Source organism: Chelon labrosus (assembly GCF_963514085.1).
Source record: "Chelon labrosus genome assembly, chromosome: 1".
Lineage (NCBI taxonomy): Eukaryota > Metazoa > Chordata > Actinopteri > Mugiliformes > Mugilidae > Chelon > Chelon labrosus.
In genome coordinates, this window is record NC_140337.1 from 13,054,609 (window position 1) to 13,078,812 (window position 24,204).

General features: G+C 41.6%; 1 protein-coding gene across 1 annotated transcript in view; it reads left to right on the forward strand.

Moving 5' to 3' along the window:
* Nucleotides 1-24,204, forward strand: part of LOC311490313 (glucosidase 2 subunit beta-like) — a 134,858-nt gene that overhangs the window by 35,530 nt on the left and 75,124 nt on the right. Inside the window, exons 9-10 of the mRNA XM_084547739.1 lie at nucleotides 9,450-9,536; nucleotides 21,107-21,176. Coding sequence (XP_084403865.1) covers nucleotides 9,450-9,536; nucleotides 21,107-21,176 — 157 coding nt within the window. The remainder of the gene's footprint in view (nucleotides 1-9,449; nucleotides 9,537-21,106; nucleotides 21,177-24,204) is intronic.

Here is a 24,204-nt window from a genome sequence, read left to right on the forward strand (position 1 = left end):
ATAATCAGAAAATACAGATGCAAATTCACTTAAATCTGTCTTTTAACAGTCACAGAATTTCACTAAACATAAATCCAAACATAAATGTATGTATATTAGAACTTAGACTTTAGAAAATCCACTCTGTGGTCAAATAAACGAACACAGTCCTTGATTAACAAACTCGGTATGTTTTGATGCACAAAATGTGCACTGCATACAAATGCTGTTTAGTTTCTTTTTATGATTAAAAAAAAATAAAATATTAAGCTAAATGGCAGCCTACTCCTGTAATAGTCCACACAGAGCTCATTGCTATTCTTTCTGCCATTCTTTTAAGTCTAACTAATTAATGAAGCTGTCAATCACGGCATGCACACGGCAGCAAAGGGAAGAGCAGAATTCCATAATTGGAAAATTTTCCTCCTTTTTCTCTTGAGCAATACGTTTTAATTATTTTCCCACTATGTCTCCAGGAAATAATAATGTTATCAGTTCGTTTTCCCGATGGCATGCCTGAATTGTGTTCCCTGGCAACAAATTCTTCCACAGTGGGAAGTGCTACATTGGTAGTACTGTGTGTACCACATGCTAACTAACAGGATGAGGATGATAGATGGTGTTAGTGTAAGCACAGAAATTTGAAATTTAAGCAACAATGGGACTTTTGCTAAATGATGGCTTTGACTGATGTTTGAGTAAACACCTGCTACGTATTGTCAAGTAACGATGGGGTTAACAGATTCCCTCTTAAACCTTACAAAACACATGCCCTCGTCGATATCAGACATGTTTGACATTTAGGATTTCAAATCTGGGTGATCACTTCAGTATTTTCACAACAACTAAACATTTTAGCCCTCTACGCTAACGCAAGCAAAAACACAGTGTGGACTGTCGAACTTCAATACTGGGTTGTTTGGTCTTGACAAGTCTGATTCTGAAGGAAGTACTGTAGTGCAGTCATACTGGAATTGGAACAGCAGCCTTCTTGTCAACATCTCCATATCCTCCACATCCTCCATAAAACGTCAGGTTAAGTACGCATCCAGTTATTTGGACTATGTTTGGTGAGATGAACACAAGTACAGAGAAGAACAACCAACTCCGACCATTTCCCATCCACTGTTGCTAGGCCTTCTGTGGATGCCGTTAGCAAATTAGCTTCCTGGTGCATTACTGCCACCTACCTGTTTGGAGTATTCTTTCACCACAAGCTGTGTTTTATTTACATCCTTTGCCCCACGTGATCATGCTGAGAGTTGCTTTCGATCCACCTCTATAATCTAAACATCCAGTAGTGTACGTTGCCCTATTGTTTTAAAATCTTGTAGTGTGTGCAAGTTTGAGATTAGAGAGAAGAACATATGAAGTTTCGCCTTAAGTATGTACATGATTATTGGTTACTGATACACCGATCAGTCACAGCATTAAAACCTTTGACAGGAGATGTAAATGACATTGACCATCTTGTGGCAATACAGTGTTCTGCTGGGAAACTATTGGACTTGGCATTCGTATGGATGTTACTTGTACCACCCACCTAGACCAGACCGGGCACCTCCACCCCATAGCAATGACACTCCTTGATGGCAGCAGCCATCCCCAGCAGGATGCAGCCTGACACAGACACACACACAAAAACAGTTTAGGAACAAGTCAAAAAACATGAAGAACATACAAGGTTTTGACCTGGCCTCCAAATTCACTAGATCCCAAACTGATCAAGTATCTGTGGGATGATCCACAGAGACCCCTCCCCTCAACCAATAGGACCCAAAGGCCCCAACTAAGTCTCTGATGAGAAGTATTTTGGAGGCACAAGGGAGACCTACACAAAAAAAAGGAAGGTGGTCATAATGTTATGATAGAGTTGGTACTGGTGGATGTTGTAAGAAAACCAATGAAATGCTTTATCTGCAAGAACATTTGTGAAGCATTATTTTAGTATAGTTTTTTTTTTGGTGTCACATGGGTCAAATTTTATACCAAATATGGATAAAATATTTATATTGGCCTAAGTAGGAAATATATTTCTCAGATTCATCACAGCTAACAAACCCCTTTCTTCTGTGAATAGTTTTAATTTGTATTCCCACATTGTCATGATTGATGTACAGGGTTCATAGAAAGCTTGGGTTAGAGAAAGACTGCGGTCCTACTTACATACAGATGTCATCACCTTGTTCCAGCGCATGCCTCAATTCATAGCCTCAAGTATCTGAATCTGTTAACCCAACTTGCCCAACCAAACCCAATCCAGCCTTTTTTGTTTTTTTCTCGCTACATCACGCTGTGTTCTTGGAACTAAACTGTTGTAATATATGCAAATCAGAGCTGCAGATTAGTTGCACAGGAAAGTAATTTGTGTAAGACAGCGTATGTAATTGCTCTCATTGCACTGCCCCGTATGCTTGTTGTTGCATATTTTATAGGAAAGGGTTAAACTAAAGACCTGATTAGACTCATGTTCTCGTGCTTGTATAATCTCGTTCTCCTGTGTTTTGTTAAAGAGCGCATTTCTACATGAACCGGATGTGGCTTCGCGCCTGTGCACTTAAGTCAGGATCAGCATTGTTGTCACTCCAACTGCCTCCCTCCCTCCCTCTCTGCTTCTTTCTCTTTTCTCACGCACTCCGCTCACTCCCTCTACAGAGTGACATTTATTAATTAAATATGGTGTACTGCCGCAGGATGCGCTTCCCTTTCCACTATCTCCAGACACTAATAATTACATTGGCATTTAGCTCTGTGATAAGCCGACCCTATGGCCTTTATGAAATGTTCCCCGGGCCCTGATACTGAGGAAAATATAGACTGATGCGAAGCTACATATCGATCCATCTCCCTGTCTCCATGCTTTTTATCTTAAGAAAAGAGGCACTGCTCATTAGCATGACAAGACCTGGTTTTTACATCATTAAAGACTGAAATCGAGCTTTGCTGAAAATATGCCTGGTGTTAGTCAGCGCAGAGGTGGGCTCATGATGACAAGTTAGTACAAATGAATAAATGCCATCACCAGGACAGGGACCACTGTGATGTATGGGGCACGCAATTCTGCAAGTTTGAGGGTTTATTTGGTCGTGGTGCAGTGTGACTTCAGGGCTCCAAGTAAGTTTTCACTGTTAATGGATTATATTCTCAGTTAAAGGAGAATTACCGTTTTTTACAACCTGGACCTTATTTCTGGCATAAAATACGAAATGAACGAGTTTCGCGGCAGATAATGTGTTATTTAGAGGCTGCGTTTCAGTGCCCCAGTCACTCCCACTATATGGATATATGCGGATCTAAATATCGTCCGAATTACTCCAAATGACACCAAAGTTATATGGGTGAGTAAACGATGGTATTTTATGCCAGAAATAAGGTCCAGGTTGTAAAGAAACGGTAGTTCCCCATAAATTGTGTGTAATCCATGAAGTGTTGGCAAATAGGAAAAAGGCCCATCTCAAGTTCAGAGAGCTCACACAACAGACTATTAGTGAAAGAGCTAAAGATGTTCAGGAATACAATTCAGCAAATACTCAAGTATAGGAAATATTTTTGGAAGAGGGAACTCGAGAGCTTGTGATTAATACCTCTGCAATTTTCGAATTGATTGTTTTGGATCAATAAAGATGAAACACATCGAGGAAAGGTTAACTGAGGAGGTTCAAAGGTACAAGAATTTGTATGACTCGTCTTTGATGCAATTTCTGTGAAATTTCAGTGAAAGTTTCAGTCGCCATTGTTGAAAGTGAAGCAGGAAGTAAAAAACAAAACTGAACCTGACTGGCAAGAAAAGACACAGCGCCGACTAGCGTTTGGGTGGCGTTTTTACAGGGCAAGTCAGACTGACGAGTGCACACACCGGCGTCGGCGACATGCGCAGGTTACGGCATCTGTGTCATGCAGTACCCTAAATGTGGTAACATCAGAAGCGGGTCACAACAACACTGAATCTAGGCTCAGAGTGTAGCAAGCTAACACCCACGTAACTTAATGTAGGAAATGCAAAGGCATAATGAAGATATGAGGCATTGGGGAATACTATTTTTTCCATACATTATAAAACTAAAGAAAACTCTATACCACTAATATACAATTTATTAACTGTCCATGACTGCCGTTTCAGCAAGCATGTCTCAACTCGTGAACTTGGTCCTGTCTACTTACGAGATTGTGAATAATAGGTCTTTAATGTTTCTAAAGAAAAGATGAAATTTTGAGAATTTTTACATTTTCCGTGTTTTCATTTCTGAGTAATCTGCTGATTTTGGCGCTAATTAATCCGTGAACAGTTTAGCCTGTAATGTCCAGAGCCAGAAGTCGGCTATCATCTCAACATGGTTTGCAGACTCTGATTGCTTGGATCGTCTTCACTTTGTATTCAGAGGTGTCAAGTAACGAAGTACAAATACTTCGTTACTGTACTTAAGTAGATTTTTCAGGTATCTGTACTTTACTTGACTATTTCTTTTTCTGACGACTTTTTACTTTTACTCCCTACATTTCTACACAAATATCTGTACTTTCTACTCCTTACATTTGAAAAACAAGCTCGTTACTTTTTTAACCTCCACGTAAAAGACGTGGCATGATCGGACATGACTAAAGAATATTATTATTATAGAGAATCGGACTAGAGAAGGAAAGTCGACGATGCGCTTCCTGTGTTGTTCTTCTACTGTTTTGAACAGGCAGCCTGTTGGTTAGTTTGAGCTCTGCTGCCACCTAGTGACCGGAGGCTGGTTTATCGTTCAAGCATCAATAAAGACATTAATACTGAAAGTCCACCTGACCCCACTATTTGAGAACTACTGGTCTAATGTGAAACAAACAAATTCAGGTATGGTGTGGTTTCTGTTGCTATCATTAGCTTTTTGAGGATTTTTTGGAAGCTAGTTTACAACATTAGCAATGCTATGGAAACACACCTTTTGATAGTTTATAGCTAACACTAGCTAGCGGTTTAAAAACAACAACCCAATAACCCTCAATTTATTATTAAAAATTATTCAGATGTTCATGCAGGACATCTGGTCAATTCAGTCTAGATTATTCTGCTAGAACTTTTTCATTTTGCAAAATTAACGGATGAATTGTTTCATTAATGGCAAAATCATTTTATACTTTTACTTAAGTACATTTCAGAGCCTGTACTTTCTTACTTTTACTTGAGTAAAGGAGTTGAATCAGTACTTTTACTTTTACCAGAGTATTTTTTTACACAAGTATCCGTACTTTTACTTAAGTACAGAATGTGAATACTTTTGACACCTCTGTTTGTATTGTTTATGTCTCAGTTTGTACAACCCAGGGTGACTCAGCTGAAATTCTGTTTGTCTGAATCTGAGTCTGAATCAAATTGCGATTTAGGGTGACATGCTGTACGCAAAGATTTGGCCATAATAAACTGAAACTACATCAGTGTTTCTGTACGAGATTATACTGCAGCAGATCTAACTGAAGTTAGCCAAAAAGCTTTAGAGTATTTAGTTTGATTACCGTTCACCTAATTGCGTTGCCTCAGGTGGCCTAATCATCCTGGTACATTGCAAGATTATTATATGGCTTATCAGCTTCAGCCGTATCAGTTGATGCTTAAGTCTCAATTACTGTAAACATGCATTTAGGTTGAAAGAAAAAGCTCCCCTGAACTAGTTACACTTTAATAAGCAGTCAAGAAATCTCTTCCCTCAGTCGTCTGATTCTCTCTTCATTCTCCTTCCCTTCTCTTGGATTAAGAGAGAAACTCATGTAGTGACTATTTTCTCTGTTATATTGGCAAATTATTCATATCTGTGGCACATTTTACCTTATCTTCCACACAGCTGTGGTTATTTCTCAAAAGGCGACGCAATAACTTTTCCACAGTCTCGAATTTCTTTTTCCTCCTCCTGGGGTAGAATAATGCTGTAATTTCACAGAGCAGTGCGAGGCAATCACTCAGGGTTTGCCTGAATAATCTCTGATCACCAAATTAAATGTGAGATTCCAGTCTCACTCGTTCCATCATAGCCATAGCTGGAATTACCGGGGAAGGTTTCAGTGAAATCCATCTGGGCTTCACTCGTGGGAGCGCGTGCACCCTTACCCTTCAGTATCAGCTTAGATGACCTGTGTTCCTGACACCTTGGGAAATCTACCCCCGACTTGTATTATTTTGGTCGATGTTTCTGTCCCCATCTGTCAAAGGGCCTGAAAGGGGATCGCTAGCGAGTACTTTTCTTTCTGAACAACATGTTTTGCCTCTTTATTTGTCGCTGGGTACTTCACTGAACAAAGGATAAAAGCCCAAATTAAGCAAAAGGGGTGCTTAGATGTGACAAACCGAGAAAAGTAGCTGCAGCTTTATTACATACTGTGTGTGTCTGCCTGCGCATGCATGTGTACATCCAGTATGCACACACATGCCTTATGCACTAATACTGTGTGGGAGTGGTAATATTTTCAGTTGTGTGGGTTCGTGGTAATAGATGTCTCATCTTTTTGTTTGTGCTGTTTCCACATATTTGCAAGGTGATACATTTCATGACTGTGACTAGAAACCCAATATTCTCTTGCCAGGTGGATATAAGTGGTATTTGTAGAGCGGTGCTTCTGGGACTAGCTGGCTCTATCAAATAACATAGCACAGTATGTAACCATGTTATTTGATCTTTTCTCTCTTGTAAGGCAGTATCTTTGCATACCGTTTTATCAGCCCTTGTGTTGGTTTGACTATATGAAGTGTAGCGCTCATCTCTCAGAACTGTTGGGGAATCGGCACATATGGAGTTGAACCCATGAGAAAACGCAGTTGGGATTAATTTTAGAGACTAATTGAACTGCCTTGTAACATGCAGAGAATCTGTGGTAGTGGTAATAAAAGTCCTGAAGGGAATGAATGTTGTAAAAAGTTAGTGAAAATATAAATTTTTACTTTAATGTTATGATTTAAATACCACAGTCGCTAAAGCATTGAAATATTTTGATTTACTTTTTGATTTAATATATTTAATGTACTTTCCAGAAGTTAATTTTATAACTGATGAACCTTGAGACTCACCGATATTGACTTTCAGGGCTGAGAACTGTTTGTTGTGTAAAGAGGATAATATAATATAAATTTTGATAGTTGGGTGAATTGTTAATGTGTAAGTGTTGCTCTATATTACCTATACTCAATTATCTGGCTCAACATTAACGGGAAAAAATCATTTCATAGTTAGAGTGTGTCAAGTGCAGGTGCAAACCATTTAAAAATGTTGATGACTCACCCTGCACTGGGGGTGTGTACTAATTTGTATGCCCCTCCCCCTGCATCCTGCCTAACCACAAGACTTCAGCTCTGAGATCAAACATGTATAGGTGGGGCCATTGAAGTTAACCAATCAGAGCAGACTAGACTTTTTTGTGGAGGTGTTGGGTTTGCTAGCTTGGCTTTGATTTTTCAGTTTTAAACTTTCTTAAAGGGGAACTACTGTTTTTTTACAACCTGGATCTTATTTCTGGCATAGAATACGATTGTTTACTCACCCATATAACTTTTGTGTAATTTGCTAGTTTTTTGCAACATGGCTGAATATTTTTCCGATTCTGAGGTTGTGGACGAACCTTAGCAGTAGGAAATTACAGGTAAACATGCCGACCCGGATGATGATAACAGGTAAGTGTGGACACAACGGGGAACAGCACTAGCGTATCATAACAAAATATTGGTGAAATGAACGAGTTTCACGGCAGATAATGCGTTATTTAGAGGCTGCGTTTCGGTGCCCCATTCACTCCCACTATATGGATATTCGCTGATCTAAATATCTCCCAACTGACTACAAATGACAACCAATGTTATATGGGTGAGTAAACGATCATATTTTATGCCAGAAATAAGGTCCAGGTTGTAAAAAATGGTAGTTTCCCTTTAAGGAGTCCATTGCTTGAATTCGTTGCAGTTGCAAATATGAATAAAAAATAAATCTGCATGATATTAGTGGAGTTAATGTCGACAACATTTATAAAGAGAGCCAAAAATACCCATTACCGATCTTAGCTGCTTGTCTTTTTTAGGTAAGTAAAACACAATCATTTAACCCCAGTATTAGCATCCACTGTCTTCCTGTCCTGTCCTACTTTAATAATGTTATTATTACTTGTATTGTCTTCTATTGTTCTCTGTTTATCACATTTATTTATTTCGTATTTAAGCTGGTCCAGCACGTTGGTCAACAATGAGTATCTCTGTTTTGACTTGACGGTACAAGTAACACTAAAAATCGATGTAAAACACAGTGTTTCCTCACAGTCGGTGTCTGTTTCACTGCTAATTCCCTCATTCTTTTAACACGGTCCAAGCTTAAGATACTGTGCAAAGAGCACATCACCAGCCTGAGTCCTGAATAACAAACAATGAACTTAAGCCTCAAACAAAACTCGCATTCAGTTTAGCTCCGAAACGACGACCTAAGCAAAAAAGAACTTTATGCCATTCACATCCAAGGTGATTCACAGCACCTGCCTTCCAGTCCGCATGTCCAGATGCACAGTTGTGTTTATTAGCTTAGCTTAATTGTGCATAGGATCTAAAGGTCAGCGCCTGCTGAGATACATCCCTGCCAAAACGGCTTCCAGGGGACACTGTTTCAGATGAATAAACACTATAAGCGGTACCCACTCCCATCGCTCTGTCTCCATCCTTTGCCTCCCAATGGGCAGCAGCGTCACACTCAGATTGTTCAGGCCTTGCACAAGGTCCTGTGACTGATGGGCATCCACTGGTATGCACTGCCTCACTGACTTCCATTTCTGCCGGCAAAAGGCAGCAGATTAATTTGCTAGTCAATTTTCCACCCCCTTTTTTTTTTTTTTCCTTGCAGGAGGCTATGTTTATTGAGATAGGAGGAGTGATGCGTTGTCCTCCAGTGAATTAAAACATGCAGTGTATATCTGTGTAACCACAGCCTTCTTCATGAGGAATGATGTTTGACTCTTGTAAGCAGTAAACTTCTTCCATTTGGCTGTAAAAGCTGATTTAATGAGAGGGTGACTTGAATAGATAAGCAGATATGGCAGCGGAGATTATTGGGAGGAGAGCTGAATAGGAGACGGATGATGTGTAGTTTATTATCAGTTATGTAATGCACTTTTTATAAGCCCATACCTGTGGGGCCAGCAGGCACTCAACAATAAACGTGGGCTTGTGTGCATCCTAAGATATGTGTCAGAATGTATACGTACTTTTGAGGAGATGTGCACATTTGTGGTGCACTTCATGTATTAGGTTCTATTAAGAATTTACAATAGAAAGGAAAAAACCTCATATGTTGAGTGGCTGTTAAAAAAGACAGACTATTTTCGGGCCCATGTTTGATTCATATCCCGGTTCTGCACATTAATACCCTTGCGTCCTATTTGATAATGAAACCAGCCAGCTGCTCAGTTTCATGTTTATTGGGATCTGATTAAAAAGTTTTTTTTTAAAATGACTTTCCTATTATGCCCAGGGTTTGCTGGGAGGAGGCCATCAAATGGATCTCACCAAGTTCCGGCACACGCTGTGGGATGTCCTAACAAGAGGAGACAGTGTCAAGGTAAGATCCATCATTCTGAATTTCCACCCACCTATCTCTGTCTTTTCTTACTGCTAAATATAACATCGGAAATAGACACTGCTCTGACTGCTTTTATGCTAGTAGCATTGCTCTATGGGAGATTAGCCTCTCTTTTCCTTAGTAGGTGAAGTACTTTAGCTTGTTGTTGCATTAAAATGGGGTGATGTTTACCGCGTTCATGAGGAATTGTACGAGTTGTTTGCTGACTATTTTTCAGATATTTTGAAGGCCATGGATGTATGCTAATTTAGTCATAAGGAGTTAATTCTTTGTGATTTCATGTCTGCGGAAAGTGTTCATATTCCCATCTGAATCGCCCTTTCATTACGCCACCGCATTTCCTGCGTCGCATTACCTTCTCATTAGCTTGCTAAAATGTTTGCCTTGGTGCCTTCTAGACGTGACAGTTGCCTAGCAGCTGCGTCCTCGCGACATACAGTCGGTGTTGCTGCTTGTATGGCGAGCCTTTAGTGCATGTGTCCCTCCGTGTCTTAACCGCAAGCTCAGAGGTTTATTCGATAATTATTAATTGTCATATGGTAGTATGCCAGTTTTAAAGTCTAATTTTGTTCCTTTTTCAAACCTGTTTCCTGTTCCATTCAGTTTACTTGATGTGCTTCCAATAATATAATATCTATATGAAAGTCTCTGCGATCCTACTCGTACAGCTAATATAGTAGTTCCCCCAGTTTGTTCTCTTTCCATTCTTTCAAAGGCCACTGACTGCCAAGACCACTTGGAGGTAGTGAGCAGTTTGCACTGGCATCCCGAGGTTCACCAAAGTTGTAGGACTTAGCTCCTTAAGGAGAACCCACTGAACCTTTTTGACTAAATCTACAATGTATGACCAAACCCTTACATGTGTCATCAGGCCATTCCTTTACCCATCTAGTGTGGATTACAGTCCCTAAACACCTTCCCATTGGTAAATTAAGTCAATGTCATCATTAGCATGTGTAACAACTTTCCAAAACAATGTAGAGACAAGAGCAAATTGGGTTCCTGAAACTAAATGTGTAAAAGCTTGATTACCAGAGTTGTAAATGTAGCTGTCACAACACAAATTACCTCTTAAAATCTATTTTTTTTTTTTCTTTATTATGAGTCTGTGCTCGTCAAGAGTCTTTAAACCGCTGGCATATTTCTTTCTGAGCGCTGGTTTATAAACCACATGTATTTATCTGGCGACTGAGGCCTAAAAGAAAATGTCCGCTCCTCTCCATCTCCTGAACTGAGGACGTGGAGAGTACCAGATACCATCCTTTCATTTCCGCTCCTGCAGATAAAAAGATGAGAGAGCGGGAGGACGAAAGTGAGGCCTATCGCCGGGCAGCAGTGATTGAGTCCCTTCGCTAAGCCACAGCGAGAATCTGCTCAAATAACCCGGTCTGCCGATAAGAAGCTAGTCATTTCCATAGACAAAAAAACATTGGCGTTCAGATTAGATTTCACCGTCCGCCTGGCTTATCTCGGTGTTGCTCCGTCATAGAATGTGAAATATAAGGCAAACTCCTGTCTCCTCGTCTTTTCATGAAAACACCATAGAAATACGTACGAACCAGAAATGGAATGATTTTATTTGCGGTTCTTTTTTGTTAGCAGGCGTAGCACCGGTCGGGCATTTGGTGTGCCGTTACAATGACTCAAATCTTTTCAGCTTCTGCTGGTGACACAATTAAACCAATACTTTCTGAAACCTTAGTTTATATAAACATTTCTATCACGCTTTACAATCTCCAATCTGACAAAGCTCAGTGGTACTGAAGAAAGGTATTTAATCCCAAGCCAGAGACACTGTTCGAACAATCCTTACACCGAAAGTGTTAATTGGTAGCATTTATAGGAAGTGTGCCCTCTCTGTTAGACAATATGTGTACAGATTTGTCTAAAATGGGGGTTACAATCCACAAATAACAGGAACAAACTGAAATAGCTCCTACCTTTGAAAAACACCAACTTCTCTAGCAGGCGTTGAACATCTCAGATGACCAAATCTGACTCTGGAGGTATGTAGGTGTTATTTCTTTGTAAACCACACGTTGTTGAAGATGATGTGATGCATTTGTTGCCTTTAATGCAAAGGGCTCTAAAGATGGATAATGTTTTTATTTTTATTTTTATTTTTCCCCTTTAGTGGTTATTGTGTAACTTATTCATGGCCATGGCTACAGAGCAAATAAGCACTGAGAGGGTTGAGGACATCCTTCAGACTGACATTGTGTCTATAAATGTGGCCGTTTGTGGCACACAAAGGGTTTTTCTTGTGTTTCAGAATGAGCATAAGCTGTTTTTTGTTCATTGTAGTCACATTTGTTATATGAATATTATGAATGTTGCAGTGCAGGCTATGATGAAGTCGGTCCTTCGTGCTGTACCAACCTTCTGCTGCTAGTGTTAGTTTCACTCTTTGCTGTGCGAAAAGTAGAAAAGAAGCTTTCCTGGGTTATAGGTGTTTGCATTAGTTTATGTGGTGAAGGTGATACATATGTAAGTCGGTGTCAAATAAAGTAGCGACATAGACGCCGTAACCTATCCGTTTACACTTGTGCGCTCATCAGTCTGGCTCGCTCTGTAAAAATGTTAGTCGGCGCCGTATCTTTTTTGTCAGTCGGGTTAATTTTTGTTTCCACTTCCTGCTTCATCTCCAACAATGGCGACTGAAACTTTCACAGAAATTTTGCCGAACACAAGTCATACAAATGTCTGTATCTCCAAACCTCCTCGGTTAACCTTAGTGATTCTTTATTGATCCAAAGTAGTCGATTTGAAAATTGCAGAGATGGAGAAGCAGCCGGAAATACCAAAGCGGAAACACGCTACTACCAAGCGGACCAATCGCAGTTCTTGCGCTCTGCGTCGCCGTGGTGCGTGGTTACATTTCTGGGCAGGGGCATGTCAGTTACGGTGCTAGGCTCTGTGAAGGCTCTGCGTAGGTGTTTGCGTTGTCCCCGTAGCCGAAGTATAAACTGCCTATAAACCTGCGTGGTGATTTCGCGTCATGAGAGCCTTTTTGTGCAAGCTGCCGTGCTGTAGGAAGCCGCCGGCCTCTATGTGGCTCTTAAACATCAGCGTGACACTTAGACTGTCAAGAGGCTGTGATCCACCCGTAAGCATCTGAGCTTCCATACCTCTCGGTTTCTTGCCCTTCATTGTGCAATCAAGCATCTCCTGTCACAACCGTTATCATCCAGGCCCTGCCCTGGCTTCAATTACACGTAGGGCAGGCAATTCCTTCATTTTCTTGAGATGCCTAAATCAAAACTCCAGATCGGGGAAAAGTGTGTATTATAGAACGTGCTGCATTAAGACCAGCGACAGATTTGACCTTTTCACGCAGATACAAAGAGACCGGGTGTAATTGTGTTACGTCGAAGCCGAGCACAGACGCTGCAGCGGCTAATGGCATGTTTTCATTCCACTCTCCACACCATGCTTACGGCCTCTGCATAATGCACGTCCTGGCAACGGAGGCCGACACGAATACAATGGCCGCGACGGCGTTTTCTGTGTCGAAAGCAAACATGGCTAATGAATCACCAAGTCTCCTATGCTATAAAGCCTAATTAGCAGCTAATTAATCTGCTTTTCTTTCTAATTTTAATATGACTGCCCTGCCTGGTCTTGTCTTGTCAAAGGGAAAATCACTGCTGGTCTTACTTAGAATAAATGACATTTGAGGAGAGTGTTCAGAAACCCCAAAGCTCTTACATGCAGTTTCTTTAGATTATGAGATTTTACCCACATTAATTGTATTTCTGGGTTTTGGATGTGAAAGATTTTAATTGTTAAAAGCTGTTGGTATTTGCAAATGGATTCAAATGGGATCAAATATACAGTTAAAGTGCGTGCTCATTGACAGAATGAATCTGCAGTCTGTAATTTACCCACAGTAAAACCACTAACTGTAAGTATTTTTGACAACATGCTATATTCCCGTCAGACATCGACAACATAAATAAAATAAAATAAAACTCTCTTTTTTTGAATCGGTGGAAGCAAAAGCATGCTCGGGATATTCAGAGACCACGGCAGAATTAGCAGCAGTATTTTTGGGATTGGGGGCTGTGGAGCTGCACCGCCAGGAGTACATCTGTGTGCACATTTAATGGACCCCCCGCTGGTCTCGCTGTCGCACCCCCTTGTAAAGAGGCCTAAGTCAATGTGACATCAAGAACATTTGGGGGACTCTCTATCTGTCGCAGCACATTTTTTCACCCCCCTCTCCCCACTCCTTTTACGCAAAGACAACTTTGGTGAATATTTCATGGGGGTTATTGCCTCAGTTTCACTGTGTCGAGCGAGGAGAGTGGCACGCGATGACGCCCGACAGGCCCCGCGCTGCGGCGTCCGCTAGGAGACAGCCTTTCTTTTTGGTCTGCCTTCCTGACACTCCTACTCCTTTTTCCCCTCCCGTTTCCCTTCTGTCACAGACGACGGCTCCCTCGGTCGAGAGTCTGGCTGCTGATCATTTAGCTGTTTCTTTAAATTTTAGTAAGACTGCAGAACTTCTGCTGATCCATCTGAGACTGTTGGTTAAAATACCAACATATGGACGCAAATCTGTTTTTTTCACAGACTGCTACATTTATAGCACTAAGTGATGTGATTATCCACTCGAAAGATCGTAGAGAAACTTAACTTCTTAGGCCAACTTTGATGTTTACATAAATTCTGACGTTATCAACCGCTTCTTATAAAACAGATTTGCTTTTCTGTCATGCCACACAGTGATTCTCGAGCTGAACTTAACCATCCCCTTCACTCTGCTGCACATTTCAGAGATGTACTCTAAAACCACAAACCATCAAATAATATTAAATAATCACTTCTGTTGTTTCTTCCAAAGCCCGGCAACAACCTCTCAGTGTCCTGCTTTTCAAGTGCAAGCTTCAGTTACTGTCATTGGGAGTCACACTTCATTTCCCCCCTCCAACATTCAATTTCATGGAGGGATGAGAAAATGCTGCCTTTCCATGCTACTTACGAAGATTTGACAACACTACAGTACGCTCACTTTGCTGCTGCCGCTCTACCCTTTTCTCTCTTGTTCTCTTATTTAATAAACACTGCGCTTGCTTGACTTGCAGTAGGTTTCCGCCTCGCCTTGCTCAGTGTGACGAGCAGCTGAATGGTGTCACAGTTAAAAGGGGTGGCTCTGTTGCTCTGTTGTGACAACATTCGTTTGATGTTGAAGTGGTAGTCCTTGGCTGCCATGTTCTCCCCTTCTGCTCCTTTACTTTCTTGTTCCTGTTCCGTCTGAATCTCACCGCTGTCACACATAGAAGAAGCCAACTGGCATGACCTGAAAGTGTGACGGCGTCACACAAGCTGTCACTTCTCTCACCTTTGATAGCCATCCAGTGCGCGTGGATACATGCGGAGAAATGCAGTCATTTCTCTAAATGGAATGACTCTAATTGGCTCTTGTCTGGACTGGGTTCCCAAGATGCCGCGATCGGTGCCAGTGAAGTATAAAAGATACACATGTGTGTCCTTCATTTTTTATAAATTTTTTAATCGAACGCAGTTAAATATAAATCCGCCATATGTCGATGAATGTACCACTTACTGTTTTCAAAGGCAAGTATGCCAAATCATATGCAGCTTTCTCCCGTGCTAGCACACACAGATATTCTCAGAAACTGGCAAATGCAGAGTTTGTCACGTATCCCTTTGACTGCATTATGCCATTTAAAGTCAAAACTTGTTTTTACAGAAGAAATGACTCACGCGGTAAAAGGTGCAAAGTGTTCAGCTGGAGCTACTGTTGTCATCTTTCTCGGTATCAAACATAATTTCAGATCGTGTGTGGAAATAAAACATGATAACATGTAATAATAGACAGGAACATCTTCTCCTAGTGGAAGGAGATTTTGTTAGAAAGTGCCATTAAAATTAATCAAAAGAATGACTCGTTAAAACCACCATGACTCACTCTGTCACTCTTCTCGCTGCGAGCTTGAGATACAGAAGAGGAAAGTGCCAGCAGCCACATATGGGATCGGAAAAAGGAAAACCACTCAGGGCGTCTTTGTCCTCTGTTTGAACAGTGTCGCAGAGGGTGGGGGAGTGGAGGAGGGAACCGGGGGAAGAAGGGATAAGAGAGAAGAAGTTTCTCACAGCTGCCCAGCCTGAGGCCCCGAATATGTGGCGCTTTCCTCGTCACCGCGTCACCAGCCATCCGTTCTCGCCTGTCATTATTTTACCTCTCGCAGAGGACACACGCCGTCTCCCAGGCACACATATGCACACTTACACCACCACACACTGTCTGCGCCGCCTTGATCTACTCTTAAATGCTGCCAGCAACAGATCCTCAAACATGGCCAAGTTAAACAGAATGGCTGGGACAAAAAAAACACATCAAATTTTTTGTTGTTGTTTATAAAGGAATGCATTTATCGTTAAACTGTTTTGCCACATGAAACTCTTCAAGGTCGGTATAGGCTCTGTATTTGTGTGGCAACTTTCTAATGAACAGGATCCTAAGTAGCTTGCGAGATCAACATACCCAGAGATGGTGGTGCACAAGTAGCTTTGTTCCCGATGGTTCTTAACTATTAATGACTGGTCACAACAGCATTTATGATAAAGTTAAATGAGTCTTTTTCGTAAATGTACCATGAATTCACGTTCAACTTTAAATTAGACACTCTAAGGTTTACCGAGCACAAGTTGACCTGATTGTGGTTAGCCTTGAAGGAACGGAAATTTCAAAATGGAGTCGGCTGTTCTGCGTGAATTTTGAATAATAACAATGTGTCCAAGCTTCTACAAACTCATATTTTTCAACGATACAACAAAGAAGCTGTCACCAGGTCCTCAAGGCTCGGACCATCTCGAACCATCATCAGAAAACTTCCGGCAATGGAAGCCGACTCTGGCATCACTTCACGTCGTCTGCAGTATGTTAAAATTTAACTTCTTTATCCAGACACAAAGACTACAGCCATCTAGCGCATACTATAGGTTGTGCACCTACATGAGAGGAAATACCTCCTTACCAGCAGGTGGCAGTAGCCAGTATTTGTCATTCAGAAGGGAAACCCCAAAGAGCTAGGACTAGGCAGGAAGCTAGTTGTCTTGGAAGAACTACAAACTGAAGAGAGCTGGTCTCTCTTGAACTGTGTTCATGAGTTGATCTAGTGTTTATTCACTCAAGGTGATCATGCCCTTGTGAAAATATTTGTATATTTGAATGTTCAGATTAGATGACGGTGACAAACCAGAAGGGTGGTTTGGTCATGCCACGTTGGCTTTGTCTTTTGCTTACTTTTGTCACATCCGGCTTAGGGTTGAATGAATTATGATGCATTGGCTCAAAAAAGCATCCAACAAGTATCTGGCTAGTGTCAACAGTGGAGGACACGTTGCTAAAACTAGGGCCATCGACACTCAACAATGGTGCGACGTTGGAAAACGACCAAGCATTGGCTTGGTATGCCAATGGACCAATGGAGAGGAAGTTGTGTCGCATGTACTGGCACACAGAGCACATTGCATATCCTAATATGCTTGCCCACTTCCTAGACACCACAAACCACTAATTTTACCTTTATGGGAAAAAAGGACTTGGCTTGCTGCACTCCACAGGCAGTATAAGCAGGGTTCACATAGACCCTTCACTCTGCAATGCTGTCCAAAAGTTAAACTCTGCAGAGGCTTCCACAAATGTCGCAGTCAAGTTCACTTTACATTAGCAGCGGTGTCACGAAGCAGAGAAGGTTCTCGGAGCTCTGCAAACATTGTGCTGCTGCCACATTCGCCATTAAACTCTGTTCCTCTGCAGAGATACAGGTCGTGCCGTCAACACTGCAGTCTCAACATAAACCCTAAATTTGACTGAAGGTTCTGTATTAAATTTCTGTTCCTTCTTTCTTTTTAAATGAACTGCTGTTTTTTTTTTTTTTTTGTACACTGGTAGCTGTGGCTGTGTGGGGTTTGTGGCAGTAACGCATCCATCAAAACTTGAACTGAGGTGAAACTTTGACGAGCCATCCATCACCGAGCTTCACCTTAACCAGACATCTCTGACCAGCTATGGAATAGTCGGTGACTTACAGCCTCTAACCCACCCACTGCTACATTTTCTAAGAAATCTATTCCCAGTGTGAAGTAGGGGGTCGAATATTGAGAACCAAGCACTTGCAGAGAGATGGGTTTACCACACAGAAGTACACAAATGCAGATAACACTCTGGTAAAGCCGGCTCAGACGGACAAAACGCATGCGACACATTAAATATTAAGAAAATTCTGTAAAATGCGACACGCTCACCAGCCGAGCGAGCTGCTATGGGAATTCAACATAACACACACATAGGAGGAGGCAGTGTCTCTCCTACTTGGCTGTCATGAATATAGGTCTGCCAAACTGAGAAACAACACTGGAAAAAAAACAAAAAAAAGCATTGGAAGTATTACGTAAGTTAGTATTCTCTGTGATTTGAACCTTAAGTCGGTTGTGCACAGGCGGCTGTTTAAATTGCATCAGTTCCTCTGATGTAAATGTGTATAGCCTTCAACTCCCTCAGAGCTTTTAGTCATTTATTTTGATTAGGGCTGTATTTATAAGATAAGTCTCTTAAGTAAGTCGCCTGGGAAGATGGGTTGGCGAGGACGGTGGTGGGGGAACAAAATGAAGTCTGTTTGATGATTATAAATTCAGAAATATCTGCTTGTCAATTAATTAGCCGCTTCCTGGGTACGCGTGCAACCTCTTTTCATTTACCGGGCCCGACTCTCGGTGGACAAATACCCACGGTGCGCCCATTGTATGCCTAAGCAGTTACACACGTCTCTGGCTGCCGGGGAACGGAGAATAAAGATCCTTCAAAGGCAGACAGTTTTCAAGAGCAAGCCTCTGTTTTCTCGGGCTGGCTGATTTCTGAGAGCGGCGTGTTTGGCCGCTCGCGGGCTTTACGCTGCCAGTGTCTCATTCTCGGGCGCAAACAAGAACTGGGGAATGATGTGGACATGAAAAGATAGGTAGACTGAGAGGACCACGCTTGAAGTGATGCCTCCATTATCCCTGCCTCTGGTAGTGCAACAGTACCTTCAGGAGGCCTGTCTTATTGAGGCTATTGTGTTTAGGTGAGACTCGACTATTGTCATGAAGACACTTCAGTTATTTGTACCTACGCAGTAATGTCTGGATTGTTATAGAAGACAAAATACATTTATAGACAAAGGAACAAAAGGATTTTCATTATAGAAAATCAAGCATACTTTCAAGTTGGCTCATATATTGTGTCTCTTCTGCTAGACAAGGATTTTGTTTAGCTTTGACAGAAAGGTGACTGGTTCGCAAATAATTGGATGCAACCTCAACCTCCTTTATCTCTTGTCTATATTACCAAAATGAACCTGCATTCCTTAAACGCTCTGAGGAAGGCTCTGCAACGAAACACACATTTTTAGGATGTTACTTTGGAATACAGTTGGTTCAGAGCCTGATAGACTTCATTGTTGAAGCACACTGCGTCCAAAAGTATTTTCCAGTAGTAGTAATTCTGCCTTATCATGATGTTATGAAAGACCTAATGTCGAGCCCGTGTCTATCCATCATGCAGTGCATTTCACAATTTATAGAGGCTATATTTGTCTTCTTTGTATTTGCAATTATAGCCACAGTGGTATTCTAGTCCATTGTGTCTCCTAGACGTAATCTCCGCAAAAAGGGTTTGCCAAACGTTTTGGTTCACGCCGATCGAACATTTTTCTCGGTTTCGTACGCCCTGTGCACCAAACGGTCGCTGTTACTCTTGTCTATTTATGTCTCCATACTTGTACTCCTGGAACTAAAATTTAACCCGAGCGTGTTCCACCAGTTGTAGCGTGCTAGCATGATTAGCGTGTCATTGCGCCAACTTTGCACTCATACAACGTGCTGACGTGTGCAAATCCACGTGCAGGTCAATTGACCATGTGGAGCTCAAACGGAGCGTGGATGCCAAGCCCTAGGTTGCTTTGGTCAAGTTTCAATAAAAGTTTTTACCGCTCCGTGCTCAGTGTTGATGGAAAGGCAAAAGGGAAGCTTTAACATTTTCGCTGACATGGTTCTGCTGGCTTTATTGCTAACTGGTTGATAAGTATGTATATGTTATCTTTTTCTTAATCCACATTTATTAGTTTTATATTCAACAACCACCGCCCAGTAACTCATGCAGTTCATTGTATTTTCCTATTCAACTGACATTTGTATGTCTACTTACTTTAATTGTGTAAGTTCAGCAAAATCCTAAATCCATGTTATTGGTATATTAAAGGATTTTTGAAGGGCGTTGACATACAGTATGCTTTATTTTTTTCTTGTTCAAATGTGTTCATAGATGTATAGATTTATAATGCAGCCATTTTATGTTTAAGACTGACGAGTCTCCCTACAACCCGGATGATACAAGGCAAGGCACAAATGAAAACACAGAGCTTAACAGAAATTCCCTTCCAGATGTCTAACCTGAGCTCCCAAACCTTCAGGGGAATAACATTTGTGTGTTGTTCCTTTAAAAATGCGTGTCCGACAGAGCAACTCGGTGACATGTTCTCTTAAGGTTTGTGGGTTTGTTTTTTTTTGTTTTTTTTGCATGACAGGTTTCGCATTTGTATTCAGTCCAATCTGTCAAAAATATTCCGAACCGCAAATACTGCATGAGATGTCACAGTGATCTTAAGCAGGTTTTTGTTCTCCTCTGAGGTGGTGAGTCACATTGCATTTGGCGACGCCTTTCACTTGCACAGTTGAGTTTACAGTCTGGTTTCCAGTGAAGGGGAAAAAAAAAAAAAGAAAATGACAGAATGCAGCATGCGACAAGTCATCAAATCAGACCCATATTTCCTCTGCCCCATATGTGGGAATCTTGTCATATTTATTCCTCCTCAGCACCATGAATGCCGCAGAAAGAATGCATGTTATGCACAATGATTCATTGTTCTCTTCAATAAAGAATGCCTACAAGCGTCAACAACAGAATATAGCGCGACTGAAGTATCACACATTTTTCTAACCTCAGGTAAATTCCCAGACACAGATAAACATCAATATTTTGATATTTGATAAATCAGTATTTCACTGCTAGGGCTTAAGAGGATTCTTTTGATTATACATGTCTAAAACCATCCACAAGGTGACGACCTGAAATGTGAATCTTTCTTAACGAATGTTGTGTCTTTTAAAATAAAATTTAAAGACCTGAAATTGTTTTGGATTTGCTTGTTTGTCCCCTGTGACCCAAAACGTAACACTAGCATCCGAGGCGTGTTGTCTTTCATCATTAAACTGTCTTTCAGTGGCTCCTGGGAGCCTCCTAGAGCACAGAAAGGAACCTTGTATTCTGAAACATCAAGTGTCGTCAGTGTCTGCTGGGAGGTGCATATCAGAGTCGTGGACTCCAGCTGAAATGATCTTTTAAAATCACGTCTCGCAGACACATGCACGCACATCTTTGTTGTCGCTTTATACCTTAATGAAGGGGATACCCAAGGTCCTCTAAGTGTGTAGATCTCTGACCTCGTTTTCTCTCCCTCTCCGCTGCTATTATGTGCTTACAGATCAAAGGCCCGCATGGAGCACCAGGCAGTCTTGTATCTGAAGATCCACACTTGAAGGCAGCTGGCAAAGGTAAGCTGTTGAACCTTGCTGTTGTCCTCCTTGCACCCAATGCTCTCTAAACCCTTTGCCATAAGATCTAACCGCTTTACCTGGAAGTGTGTGCACATGCGTGGCCATGAGAACATTTCTGAGATTCATTCAACGGTTTTTGTGTCTCTCAAGTTGGTTTATATCTTTAGCACAAGAGCAAAGACATATGTTTTAACCAAAGCAGGTGAAGGACAGTGTGGACTGCGTTCAGATAATTCGTACTGAAAATAAATTCTGAGGAGCAACATGTCTGTTGACTGCCACAATCTGATATATGATACGCTACGAGCAATGAGCTACGAGTTTGAGCATTTACACATTTGCAGGCAGAGTAAGTCCACTTCCAACCGGTAGACTGGGATTCTTTTCCCTTTGTTTAGGTTTAGGCAACTAATTACTTTCTTATGTTTAAGCACAAAGACGTGGTTAGGTTGTTACATACTCCGCGAGAAGTGAGAAAGTCGTTCTCGCTCCTAGGGCTGCGACAAGAAGTGCTCATAGGCCCCTCCCACTGCAGCATACGTGACGCGCGCTAAGCCTTGTGGAAGATGCGGGAGATGGACGACGAGATGCATATTATTATTTTATTTATTTATTATTATTATTTTCGGAGGTCGGCCAGTCGTTTTGTCGGCTGTGTCCATCGGCTCACACCGTTCATTCAGCATGCACCCAAACACAGCATGCCGATCTCTGCCCAGGAGAGATTAGCGGCCACACTGCAAATATTAGCGTCTGGGAGTGGCTGCTAGCATTTCCGCTTTTCCGCATTAACCACGCCCACTTCCGATTTCTGACCAATCACAGCATAATGCCAGACACCACACAAGAAAAAAAAGTTCTGCCCTGTTGATGTGTTGAGAACAAACTGCTAGAATAAATTCTTCTCAGGTTTGTTCTCTTTGGCGGCACCAATGGCAAGGAGTGGTAATTTCAGCTCATTTTGGTCAGTTTGTGAAGTTTGCTTATAAACGTCGCCACAGACACCCAGTTATGAATTTTTGGGTCACAGACTCAATCATTTTGTCACATCATTTCTCAAATTGTCTCCCATCTGCACTAAACTTATTCAACATTTTCTTGACTAGCAGGATAGTGAGTGCCACCCCGGCTGGGGAGGGGGTTTGTAAGCACTTAATACGAACGACCACAGGAGGTTGCGTATAGTAACATCGCTCGCTTTAATTACCTCGGAAAGTCGATCAATACTCTTGTTTTTCTGGTGAGTTCGGGTTCTAAAGCAGAGAATTCTCAGAAAGCACAAACATGCCCCTAAAACATATTTTTTTTTTTGTTTGGGCAGGATTACTTATCCTTATGCACTAATATAGACGTCTACAAAATAAGTCAGTTTAAAAATGTTGTTTATTGCTTCACTGGTTGCTTTGCGCTACCTTGACTTGACCCTTATTTTAGAAACGTGCCATGTAATAATGGTCAGGTTTATATTCACACAAGCAGAAAAATGGCGGTTTGGCATGATTCACGCAAAAGTGACAAGGTGATGCAGGATTCTGACAACGTAGTGTACTCCGACAGGGGTATTTGATTCAGTGATTGCTATTTGTCATTGAAATGCTTTTGATTTGCAGTTTTCGTCAGTTTCCTTTGATGGTAAATTTAATGTTTGTTGCCTTTCGGCAGTAGATCTGACAAACCAAGCATTTCAAAAAGTCACTTTGGGTTTTTAAATTTAAGATGGTGACTTTTGGGAGAATACAAAAAACTAAACGTTGACTTTTCTTTGTGTGGCAGGATTATGTTATGAAATAGTTTTGTAGCTGTTTTTAGTACATGGCATAGTTTTAGACCACTATAGCTCTATACCAGAGGTCTTCAACAGAGGGTCCGCGACCCCTAGGGGGTACTGCAGGGGGTCGCAATTTTTTTTTTTCCATAAATCTAAATGTCTTTGAATACACATATACATAAAAAGGGGGTTCCCGCTCCATCTCTACATCAGTTTGGGGGTTCTTGGCTTGGAAAGCGTTGAAGACCCCTGCTCTATACTATATTAAGTCACTGACCGCTAAAACACATTTGGAGTTGGTAGATCTTTGGTACAACACACACATACTGAGGTACTATAAAGAACTATATGTCGTTTTTGGAATGACTGATATCCCAGGAATTGTCTGCACGGGCACCGAAGGGAAATTCTGCAGCAAATTTAGCTATCCAAAACATTTTGTTGCATGAATAGAAGTATTATAGCATACCCAGAAGCTTGGCTATTGTCTGAAAATAACAAACAGATTATCCATGCATGAGAGAGCTTTGTTTACCATACCTCCTGCACCTATTCCTTTGGCCACAGTTTCCAAAAAAGAGAGAATATACTTAATGTAGATGTGTGGCTGATGCAGAGGGCTGTTTTCTGTGTCTGGTGTTTTGTTATCCTGCAGCTAGTTTATCCCCCCTTCACACCGCCGGCATATTATCCTGCTCCAGCTGCTGCGAGGAGACAGGCCCAGGTATTTATGGCTAGCATAAAAAGTGTGTGCATTCCCTGTCACCTACAGCCCAAGATTTACAGCGCATTTGACAAACACACTGAATTAAAAAAAAAAAAAAAGGGAGCGTTCAATTTGTATTGGAGTTTAGAACCTGTCTGTTGTGCATGCTCCCAACGGATTCTGCTGTTAGTACACGTGTGTGCGCGCATGTGTCTCGGTGTCTGCGTGCGCCTCCTGCTGCGCGGGGATGTGTCGATCTATCTGCCCGTGTTCGTGCGCGCTTGTGTGTGTGTTTCTGTGTGCGCGCGCAAGAGCGAGCGACCGAGCGTGTGTGTGTGCACCGAATCCGCCTGCTCTGAAACACCAGCAACAGATAACAGATGGTCCCCCTGCATTAGAAGTGTTTTATTTCCCTGCGGAAGCCAGATATGTCAAAAATAAGCATGTGCAACATTAGTCATTTGGAATATTCATGCCCCTGCCGTCCGATGGTTTCCTTTTCACAGCCAAAATACCACCAGCCTAATTCTCCTAAGGAAGCGAGGTGAATC